Raw genomic sequence first — 12,350 nt, forward strand, 5'->3', positions numbered from 1 at the left:
TCCTGGTCAGTTAGGTAGTTAGGTACTGTTACTCCTGGTCAGTTAGGTAGTTATGTACTGTTAGTCCTGGTCAGTTAGGTAGTTATGTACTGTTAGTCCTGGTCAGTTAGGTAGTTATGTACTGTTAGTCCTGGTCAGTTAGGTAGTTATGTACTGTTAGTCCTGGTCAGTTAGGTAGTTATGTACTGTTACTCCTGGTCAGTTAGGTAGTTATGTACTGTTAGTCCTGGTCAGTTAGGTAGTTATGTACTGTTAGTCCGGGTCAGTTAGGTAGTTAGGTATTGTAGCTCCTGGTCAGTTAGGTAGTTATGTACTGTTAGTCCTGGTCAGTTAGATAGTTATGTACTGTTAGTCCTGGTCAGTTAGGTAGTTATATACTGTTAGTCCTGGTCAGTTAGGTAGTTATGTACTGTTAGTCCTGGTCAGTTAGGTAGTTATGTACTGTTAGTCCTGGTCAGTTAGGTAGTTATGTACTGTTACTCCTGGTCAGTTAGGTAGTTATGTACTGTTAGTCCTGGTCAGTTAGGTAGTTATGTACTGTTACTCCTGGTCAGTTAGGTAGTTAGGTATTGTAGCTCCTGGTCAGTTAGGTAGTTAGGTATTGTAGCTCCTGGTCAGTTAGGTAGTTAGGTACTGTTAGTCCTGGTCAGTTATGTACTGTTAGTCCTGGTCAGTTAGGTAGTTATGTACTGTTAGTCCTGGTCAGTTAGGTAGTTATGTACTGTTAGTCCTGGTCAGTTAGGTAGTTATGTACTGTTAGTCCTGGTCAGTTAGGTAGTTAGGTATTGTAGCTCCTGGTCAGTTAGGTAGTTATGTACTGTAAGTCCTGGTCAGTTATGTACTGTTAGTCCTGGTCAGTTAGGTAGTTATGTACTGTTAGTCCTGGTCAGTTAGGTAGTTATGTACTGTTAGTCCTGGTCAGTTAGGTAGTTAGGTATTGTAGCTCCTGGTCAGTTAGGTAGTTATGTACTGTTAGTCCTGGTCAGTTATGTACTGTTAGTCCTGGTCAGTTAGGTAGTTATGTACTGTTAGTCCTGGTCAGTTAGGTAGTTATGTACTGTTAGTCCTGGTCAGTTAGGTAGTTAGGTATTGTAGCTCCTGGTCAGTTAGGTAGTTATGTACTGTAAGTCCTGGTCAGTTATGTACTGTTAGTCCTGGTCAGTTAGGTAGTTATGTACTGTTAGTCCTGGTCAGTTAGGTAGTTATGTACTGTTAGTCCTGGTCAGTTAGGTAGTTATGTACTGTTAGTCCTGGTCAGTTAGGTAGTTATGTACTGTTAGTCCTGGTCAGTTAGGTAGTTATGTACTGTTAGTCCTGGTCAGTTAGGTAGTTAGGTATTGTAGCTCCTGGTCAGTTAGGTAGTTATGTACTGTTAGTCCTGGTCAGTTATGTACTGTTAGTCCTGGTCAGTTAGGTAGTTATGTACTGTTAGTCCTGGTCAGTTAGGTAGTTATGTACTGTTAGTCCTGGTCAGTTAGGTAGTTATGTACTGTTAGTCCTGGTCAGTTAGGTAGTTATGTACTGTTAGTCCTGGTCAGTTAGGTAGTTATGTACTGTTAGTCCTGGTCAGTTAGGTAGTTAGGTATTGTAGCTCCTGGTCAGTTAGGTAGTTATGTACTGTTTGTCCTGGTCAGTTATGTACTGTTAGTCCTGGTCAGTTAGGTAGTTATGTACTGTTAGTCCTGGTCAGTTAGGTAGTTAGGTATTGTAGCTCCTGGCCAGTTAGGTAGTTATGTACTGTTAGTCCTGGTCAGTTAGGTAGTTAGGTATTGTAGCTCCTGGTCAGTTAGGTAGTTATGTACTGTTAGTCCTGGTCAGTTAGGTAGTTAGGTATTGTAGCTCCTGGCCAGTTAGGTAGTTATGTACTGTTAGTCCTGGTCAGTTAGGTAGTTATGTGCTGTTAGTCCTGGTCAGTTAGGTAGTTATGTACTGTTAGTCCTGGTCAGTTAGGTAGTTAGGTATTGTAGCTCCTGGTCAGTTAGGTAGTTAGGTATTGTAGCTCCTGGTCAGTTAGGTAGTTAGGTATTGTAGCTCCTGGTCAGTCTGTCAGAGTGGCCTGGTGGTGTGGATGTGGAGCTGTAGGAGGTTGTTTTGGTCAGGCTCCAGAAAGATGACAGTGCAGATAAAGCACACTGGGCACTAACAGGCCACGTACAAACAGGCAACAATACACTATAACTATAATCAGTTTATGAGGTTGAGGGCCTTTCTTCATTTCATTACTGAACCTGGCTATATGCCTGAATCCATAACAATAGACCTCTTTGACTGGGGCTGTGAATCCCCAAAACCTAAGCCCTGGACTTCAGCCTGGAACTAAGCTCAAGCATCAGATTAAGGCTAAGATTCAATATTTTTCGTGTTTTCAACAATGCAGCTTTTAAAGACAATTTCCGATTGAGCCGACATATTTAGCGTTTACCGTGAATGGGATCTCAGTAAATATGGAACATTACCTTCAAAAGCCACATTGTCGACAACCTGCAATCACATTGAATTCCGTCCTAAGCCCCAGTGGAAAGTGGTCCGATGACAACTGTGATTGGCCTCTGCCATGCTGTCATGTATCAGTTATGTCGTGTGGACTGGTGCCAGCTCTTCCACACACTGTGTGGACTGACACATGCTAGGGCAGGGCTGCTTTAGCCCAAGAGAGGAGAAGAGCATCTGGCAGCTCACTGAAGTCTCTCCTCATCTCCCACAAAGCTGTGCATTCCACATTTCAGCCTATCATATGCTGCTCTCCAGCCCCTGCATTTTCAAGGAGATCAGAACTCTGTTGATATTTCATTTGTTTTCTGAAAGGCAGAGGGACGGGAGAGCAGGAGACAGCATGAGCATCAAATCAAATTAAAAGTATTTGTCACATACACATGGTTAGCAGGTGTTAATGCAAGTGTAGCGAAATGCTTGTGCTTCTAGTTCCGACCATGCATGTGTCTGAGCATGTGTCTCTAATGGTTCTCTATTCCCTAGTGCATAGCCTTTGACCAGGGCCTAGTGCTCTAGTTCTGACCAGAGCCCTATGATCCCTGGTCAAAATATGTGCACTGTAAAGGGAACAGGCTGCCATTTGGAAGGGAATAGGGTGCCATTTGGAAGGGAATAGGGTGCCATTTGGAAGGGAATAGGGTAACATTTGGAAGGGAATAGGGTGCCCTTTGGAAGGGAATAGGTGCCATTTGGAAGGGAATAGGTGCCATTTGGAAGGGAATAGGGTAACATTTGGAAGGGAATAGGGTGCCATTTGGAAGGGAATAGGGTGCCCTTTGGAAGGGAATAGGGTGCCATTTGGAAGGGAATAGGTGCCATTTGGAAGGGAATAGGTGCCATTTGGAAGGGAATAGGGTGCCCTTTGGAAGGGAATAGGGTGCCCTTTGGAAGGGAATAGGTGCCATTTTGGGACGTAACCACTAGGTAGAGGGGGACAGATAGAGAGTGGCCCAGGTGGATATGCAGTCCAGAATCAGGGGAGATATCACTAGATCAGACTATGGTATAACACAAGCCCTGCTGTCTCAATACATTAGACCACACTATGGTATAACACAAGCCCTGCTGTCTCAATACATTAGACCACACTATGGTATAACACAAGCCCTGCTGTCTCAATACATTAGACCACACTATGGTATAACACAAGCCCTGCTGTCTCAATACATTAGACCACACTATGGTATAACACAAGCCCTGCTGTCTCAATACATTAGACCACACTATGGTATAACACAAGCCCTGCTGTCTCAATACATTAGACCACACTATGGTATAACACAAGCCCCGCTGTCTCAATACATTAGACCACACTATGGTATAACACAAGCCCCGCTGTCTCAATACATTAGACCACACTATGGTATAACACAAGCCCTACAACACAGGCCATACTATTACAACACAGGCCATGCTATTACAACACAGGCCATGCTATTACAACACAGACCATGCTATTACAACACAGGCCATGCTATTACAACACAGGCCATACTATTACAACACAGGCCATGCTATTACAACACAGGCCATGCTATTACAACACAGGCCATGCTATTACAACACAGGCCATGCTATTACAACACAGGCCATGCTATTACAACACAGGCCATGCTATTACAACACAGGCCATGCTATTACAACATGTCATGTCTTTGTATTGGTACTTTCTGCATACATCCATCTTTCTGAAGGCTATACAGCAGCAGCTGAAAGGTGAATGAGTAGAAAGGCTGTGTTAGTAAGCTAACATTATAAAGGCTGTGTTAGTAAGCTAACATTATAAAGGCTGTGTTAGTAAGCTAACATTATAAAGGCTGTGTTAGTAAGCTAACATTATAAAGGCTGTGTTAGTAAGCTAACATTATAAAGGCTGTGTTAGTAAGCTAACATTATAAAGGCTGTGTTAGTAAGCTAACATTATAAAGGCTGTGTTAGTAAGCTAACATTATAAAGGCTGTGTTAGAAAGCTAACATTATAAAGGCTGTGTTAGTAAGCTAACATTATAAAGGCTGTGTTAGTAAGCTAACATTATAAAGGCTGTGTTAGTAAGCTAACATTATAAAGGCTGTGTTAGTAAGCTAACATTATAAAGGCTGTGTTAGAAAGCTAACATTATAAAGGCTGTGTTAGAAAGCTAACATTATAAAGGCTGTGTTAGAAACCTAACATTATAAATGCTGTGTTAGTAAGCTAACATTATAAAGGCTGTGTTAGTAAGCTAACATTATAAAGGCTGTGTTAGTAAGCTAACATTATAAAGGCTGTGTTAGGAAGAACGCTAACATTATAAAGGCTGTGCTAGTAAGCTAACATTACAAAGGCTGTGTTAGTCAGCTAACATTATAAAGGCTGTGTTAGTAGGCTAACATTATAAAGGCTGTGTTAGGAAGAACGCTAACATTATAAAGGCTGTGTTAGGAAGAATGCTAACATTATAAAGGCTGTGTTTGTAACGATTGGCGTCGGGTGATGAGGAAGCGGACCAAAACGCAGCTGGGAGCGAACACATGTTTATTCTTACACTGAATTAAACACGTACACAAAAACAAGAAAATGCCTGATCATTAACTGCTCAAACAAACGAGACAACAACCCACCTACATCGTGGGGGGAAAGGAACTTAAATGTGATTCCCAATCAGACATAACTAGCGACAGCTGTCTGATTGGAAATCACCCCCGAGCCCAACATAGAAATAAACCACAAAGAAAGGCTATAACAAAACATAGAAAATAAACCATAGAAATACCACACCCTGACCAAAATAGCAGAGTTCCCCTGGTCAGGGCGTGACAGTACCCCCCCTCCAACGGTGCGTACGCCCGGCGCACCAACCTAAAGTCTATTAGGGGGGGGACCCGGGTGGGCGCCTCACCCTCGGTGGAGGCTCTGGCCCCGGGCGTGTTTCTCCCCCTGCCTCCACCCTAGCCCTACCCCTCTGGCCCGGACTGGACCACGGTGGAGCGGCATGCTCAGGCTCCGGAGCGGAGCCGTCGACCGGAACAGGACTGGTCACCGGTGGACCGGACACAGGCCGTGCCGGACTGTGGACACGCGCCGTGGGCTTGGTGCGGGGAACAGGGACGGGCCGGACAGGACCGGGGACACGCACCACCAACCTGGTGCGGGGAGCAGGGACGGGCCGGACTGGCCTGGGGACACGCACCACCAACCTGGTGCGGGGAGCAGGGACGGGCCGGACTGGACTGGGGACACGCACCACCGGCTTGGTGCGGGGAGCCGGGATGGACCGGACAGGACTGTGGACACGCACCACTAACCTGGTGCGGGGAGCAGGGACGGGCCGGACTGGACTGGGGACACGCACCACTGGCTTGGTGCGGGGAGCAGGGACGGGCCGGACTGGACTGGGGACACGCACCACTGGCTTGGTGCGGGGAGCAGGGACGGGCCGGACTGGACTGGGGACACGCACCACTGGCTTGGTGCGGGGAGCAGGGACGGGCCGGACTGGAATGGGGACACGCACCACTGGCTTGGTGCGGGGAGCAGGGACGGGCCGGACTGGACTGGGGACACACACCACTGGCTTGGTGCGGGGAGCAGGGATGGGCCGGACAGGACTGTGGACGCGCACCACCAACCTGGTGCGGGGAGCAGGGACGGGCCGGACAGGACTGGGGACACGCACCACTGGCTTGGTGCGGGGAGCAGGGATGGGCCGGACAGGACTGGGGACACGCACCACTAACTTGGTGCGGGGAGCAGGGATGGGCCGGACAGGACTGGGGACACGCACCACTGGCTTGGTGCGGGGAGCAGGGATGGGCCGGACTGGACTGTGGACACGCACCACATTCGCCCGGCAAGGGCGAGGTGCTGGCACAGGACGTGCTGGACCGTGACCGCACACCGGCGACACAGTGCGCATAAGCGGCGCCGGATATCCTGGACCGAGGAGGCGCACTGGAGGTCTGGAGTGCACAGCTGACATCACCCGTTCTGGCTCAACGCCCACCTTAGCCTGGCAAGTGTGGAGCGCTGGCACAGAGCGCACTGGGCTGTGCAGGCGCACTGGCGATACCGTGCGCACCTCTGCCACCCAAGGCTCTTCCTCCACGCTGTCCCTACGCAGGTCCTCCAGGACCTGCCACATCTCTGCCTCCTCCTTCGCCGTTATCCCCCACGAGAGCAGTGGTCTGGGCTCTTCCTCTGCCCTTCCGGACCACCCCATTAGCCCCCCCCAAAAAAATTTATTGGGGGTGTCTTCCGGGCCTCCTCGACCGCCGCCTGCGACTCCTTCCACCGGCTGGCATCACCTCCTCGACCTGGGAATCCTTCCGCCAGGGTCCTTTCCCCGACATGATCTCCTCCCAGGTCCAGAACTCCTTTCCCTCGCGAGCCCATCTCTCGCGCTCCTTTTCCTCCCGCTGCTTGGTCCTGGTTCGGTGGGTTGTTCTGTAACGCTCGTCGTCGGGTGATAAGGAAGCGGACCAAAACGCAGCTGGGAGCGAACACATGTTTATTCTTACACTGAATTAAACACGTACACAAAAACAAGAAAATGCCTGATCATTAACTGCTCAAACAAACGAGACAACAACCCACCTACATCGTGGGGGGAAAGGAACTTAAATGTGATTCCCAATCAGACATAACTAGCGACAGCTGTCTGATTGGAAATCACCCCCGAGCCCAACATAGAAATAAACCACAAAGAAAGGCTATAACAAAACATAGAAAATAAACCATAGAAATACCACACCCTAACCAAAATAGCAGAGTTCCCCTGGTCAGGGCGTGACAGTGTTAGGAAGAACGCTAACATTATAAAGGCTGTGCTAGTAAGCTAACATTACAAAGGCTGTGTTCGTAAGCTAACATTATAAAGGCTGTGTTAGAAAGCTAACATTATAAAGGCTGTGTTAGAAAGCTAACATTATAAAGGCTGTGTTAGAAAGCTAACATTACAAAGGCTGTGTTAGAAAGCTAACATTATAAAGGCTGTGTTAGTAAGCTAACATTATAAAGGCTGTGTTAGTAAGCTAACATTATAAAGGCTGTGTTAGTAAGCTAACATTATAAAGGCTGTGTTAGTAAGCTAACATTATAAAGGTTGTGTTAGTAAGCTAACATTATAAAGGCTGTGTTAGAAACCTAACATTATAAAGGCTGTGTTAGTAAGCTAACATTATAAAGGCTGTGCTAGAAAGCTAACATTATAAAGACTGTGTTAGTAAGCTAACATTATAAAGGCTGTGTTAGAAAGCTAACATTATAAAGGCTGTGTTAGTAAGCTAACATTATAAAGGCTATGTTAGAAAGCTAACATTATAAAGGCTGTGTTAGTAAGCTAACATTATAAAGGCTGTGTTAGGAAGAACGCTAACATTATAAAGGCTGTGCTAGTAAGCTAACATTATAAAGGCTGTGTTAGTAAGCTAACATTATAAAGGCTGTGTTAGAAAGCTAACATTATAAAGGCTGTGTTAGAAAGCTAACATTATAAAGGCTGTGTTAGTAAGCTAACATTATAAAGGCTGTGTTAGAAAGCTAACATTATAAAGGCTGTGTTAGTAAGCTAACATTATAAAGGCTGTGTTAGAAAGCTAACATTATAAAGGGTGTGTTAGTAAGCTAACATTATAAAGGCTGTGTTAGTAAGCTAACATTATAAAGGCTGTGTTAGTAAGCTAACATTATAAAGGCTGTGTTAGGAAGCTAACATTATAAAGGCTGTGATAGGAAGCTAACATTATAAAGGCTGTTCAGTATGCAGGACACACAGTCAGAGCCAGGGGAGCAGGGAGGGCCCAGAACCAGATCCTTGCATAAGCATTCTTAGAAGCTCTGACAAACACGCACACACATGCAAGCATGCACAGACACACGTACGAGCACGAGCGCACGACTGGAAGCACTCACAGGCATGCAGGCATGTATGCACACACACAAACTCTCGCACACACACAACGCACTCTCACACACACACACACACACACACACTTCTATGTGTGTGCAGCAGCAGCCCAGTGGGTTGTAGAGATAAGGGATTCCTCTCAGAGGAAGAGCACGTCATGTGACTAAGCTGATCTAACTGTAGGCACAGGCTTTTATCCAACTAGAGACTGCTGCAGTTCAACACACTATACCTCCCACCTAACTTAGGAAAGTCATGACTTTTTAGCTCCACTTTTAGACAACCAGAGGTAATATTAATCCCAGAGCCATCATGAAACACCAGAGCCACCATTATGATGTATAAACTTGCTAAAATGGCATATTATATTACAACAAGGCTACATTTGGGTTTCCATGATACTCTGCTATGCCTCTCAATGCAGTCTGAAATAGTTTTCACTCCTTCTTTGTCCCCTGGTGTCCTTTGTTAAACCTTTAGGACAACAGTTGATGTAAACAGTATAAATACATTGTATTGATTGATTGATTACCTGAACCTCTGTCTGGGGGTCTGTCTCTCAGGGCTCTTACACAGGTGTCCGATGTAGTAGAGGGGGAAGAACAGGCAGTTCCAGGTGGTGGCGAACCAGGTGAGGGTGAAGGGAGCGTCAAACTGGGTATCCAAAACAAATTACATTTACATTTACATTTAAGTCATTTAGCAGACGCCCTTATCCAGAGCGACTTACAAATTGGTGCATTCACCTTATGATATCCAGTGGAACAACCACTTTACAAATGACTTTAACATTCTTATTAACAGGTTTCACCTGGCACTCGCTAGCACTGTGGTGGATCGTGTCAATCTGAGTTTGTGTGTGTGTGTGTTCAGTATGCAACTTCGTCAGGTTCTTTACCTGCTGAAAGGTGAGCTTGGCCAGCTGGGTGGACCCCGCCCACGATGAGCACACACACATCACCATGGCAACGCCCCACAGCGCCTTCCGCACCTGTACGGCCGTGATTTTGATGCAGCAATGAAGTCTCCACCTCTCCGTAGCAGACTCCGCCCCCGGCGCCCCGCCGTTTGCCGCCTGGCCGTCTGCTGTGCTGCCCACCACATTCTCCCTGGGACGGTCTTCTCCTGAACACAAAGAAAACAGTAGTAAACTATGAGACCAGAGTAGAGATTTAGAAGAGTTGTCTACATCACTACAATATGAGACCAGGGTAGAGATTTAGAAGAGCTGTCTACATCACTACAGTATGAGACCAGGGTAGAGATTTAGAAGAGTTGTCTACATCACTACAGTATGAGACCAGGGTAGAGATTTAGAAGAGTTGTCTACATCACTACAGTATGAGACTAGGGAAGAGATTTAGAAGAGTTGTCTACATCACTACAATATGAGACCAGGGTAGAGATTTAGAAGAGTTGTCAATATCACTACAGCATGAGACCAGGGTAGAGATATAGAAGAGTTGTCTGCAGCACTACAGTATGAGACCAGGGTAGTGATTTAGAAGAGCTGTCTACATTACTATAATATGGGACCAGGGTAGAGGTTTAGAAGAGTTGTCTACATCACTACAATATGAGACCAGGGTAGAGATTTAGAAGAGTTGTCTACATCACTACAATATGAGACCAGGGTAGAGATTTAGAAGAGTTGTCAATATCACTACAGTATGAGACCAGGGTAGAGATTTAGAAGAGTTGTCTACAGCACTACAGTATCAGACCAGGGTAGTGATTTAGAAGAGCTGTCTACAGCGCTACAGTATGAGACCAGGGTAGAGATTTAGAAGAGTTGTCTGCAGCAGTACAGTATGAGACCAGAGTAGAGATTTAGAAGAGTTGTCTACATCACTACAGTATCAGACCAGGGTAGTGATTTAGAAGAGCTGTCTACATCACTACAATATGAGACCAGGGTAGAGATTTAGAAGAGCTGTCTAAATCCCTACAGTATGAGACCAGGGTTGAGATTTAGAAAAGTTGTCTGCAGCACTACAGTATGAGACCAGAGTAGAGATTTAGAATAGTTGTCTACATCACTACAGTATCAGACCAGGGTAGTGATTTATAGAAGAGCTGTCTACATCACTACAATATGAGACCAGGTAGAGATTTAGAAGAGTTGTCTACAGCACTACAATATGAGACCAGGGTAGTGATTTAGAAGTGTTGTCTACAGCACTACAGTATGAGACCAGGGTAGTGATTTAGAAGAGCTGTCTACATCACTAAAGTATCAGACCAGGGTAGTGATTTAGAAGAGCTGTCTACATCACTACAGTATAAGACCAGGGTAGAGATTTAGAAGAGTTGTCTACATCACTACAATATGAGACCAGGGTAGAGATTTAGAAGAGTTGTCAATATCACTACAGTATGAGACCAGGGTAGAGATTTAGAAGAGTTGTCTACAGCACTACAGTATCAGACCAGGGTAGTGATTTAGAAGAGCTGTCTACAGCGCTACAGTATGAGACCAGGGTAGAGATTTAGAAGAGTTGTCTGCAGCACTACAGTATGAGACCAGAGTAGAGATTTAGAAGAGTTGTCTACATCACTACAGTATCAGACCAGGGTAGTGATTTAGAAGAGCTGTCTACATCACTACAATATGAGACCAGGGTAGAGATTTAGAAGAGTTGTCTACAGCACTACAATATGAGACCAGGGTAGTGATTTAGAAAAGTTGTCTACAGCACTACAGTATGAGACCAGGGTAGAGATTTAGAAGAGCTGTCTACATCACTACAGTATCAGACCAGGGTAGTGATTTAGAAGAGCTGTCTACATCACTACAGTATGAGACCAGGGTAGAGATTTAGAAGAGTTGTCTACAGCACTACAATATGAGACCAGGGTAGTGATTTAGAAGAATTGTCTGCAGCACTACAGTATGAGACCAGAGTAGATATTTAGAAGAGTTGTCTACATCACTACAGTATCAGACCAGGGTAGTGATTTAGAAGAGCTGTCTAAATCCCTACAGTATGAGACCAGAGTAGAGATTTAGAATAGTTGTCTACATCACTACAGTATCAGACCAGGGTAGTGATTTAGAAGAGCTGTCTACATCACTACAATATGAGACCAGGTAGAGATTTAGAAGAGTTGTCTACAGCACTACAATATGAGACCAGGGCAGTGATTTAGAAGTGTTGTCTACAGCACTACAGTATGAGACCAGGGTAGTGATTTAGAAGAGCTGTCTACATCACTAAAGTATCAGACCTGGGTAGTGATTTAGAAGAGCTGTCTACATCACTACAGTATGAGACCAGGGTAGAGATTTAGAAGAGTTGTCTACAGCACTACAATATGAGACCAGGGTAGTGATTTAGAAGAGTTGGCTACATCACTACAGTATCAGACCAGGGTAGTGATTTAGAAGAGCTGTCTACATCATTATAGTATGAGACCAGGGTAGAGATTTAGAAGAGTTGTCTACATCATTATAGTATGAGACCAGGGTAGAGATTTAGAAGAGTTGTCTACATCACTACAGTATGAGACCAGGGTAGTGATTTAGAAGAGTTGTCTACATCACTACAGTATCAGACCAGGGTAGAGATTTAGAAGAGTTGTCAACATTACTACAATATGAGACCAGGGTAGAGATTTAGAAGAGTTGTCAATATCACTACAGTATGAGACCAGGTTTGAGATTTAGAAGTGTTGTCAATATCACCACAGTATGAGACCAGGGTAGAGATTTAGAAGAGCTGTCTACATCACTACAGTATGAGATCAGGGTAGAGATTTAGAAGAGTTGTCTACAGCACTGCAATATGAGACCAGAATAGAGATTTAGAAGAGTTGTCTACAGCACTACAATATGAGACCAGAATAGAGATTTAGAAGAGTTGTCTACAGCACTACCGCATGAGACCAGGGTAGAGATTTAGAAGAGTTGTCTACAGCACTACAATATGAGACCAGAATAGAGATTTAGAAGAGTTGTCTACAGCACGACCG

The 12,350-nt window shown here is 45.2% G+C and overlaps 1 protein-coding gene across 3 annotated transcripts in view; it reads right to left on the bottom strand.

The window, feature by feature from the left end:
* Positions 1-12,350, bottom strand: part of slc35f3b (solute carrier family 35 member F3b) — a 209,973-nt gene that overhangs the window by 27,827 nt on the left and 169,796 nt on the right. For all 3 annotated transcript variants that reach the window (XR_003867578.1, XM_029697599.1, XM_029697600.1), the window contains 2 exons: positions 9,277-9,503; positions 8,911-9,032 (listed from right to left, as the gene is read on the bottom strand). Coding sequence is in view for 2 of the 3 variants with exons in the window: in XM_029697599.1 (XP_029553459.1) it covers positions 8,911-9,032; positions 9,277-9,503 (349 nt within the window). In the remaining variant the exon portion in view is untranslated. The remainder of the gene's footprint in view (positions 1-8,910; positions 9,033-9,276; positions 9,504-12,350) is intronic.

This window comes from Salmo trutta, chromosome 18 (genome assembly GCF_901001165.1).
Source record: "Salmo trutta chromosome 18, fSalTru1.1, whole genome shotgun sequence".
In the NCBI taxonomy this organism is placed as follows: Eukaryota; Metazoa; Chordata; class Actinopteri; order Salmoniformes; family Salmonidae; genus Salmo; species Salmo trutta.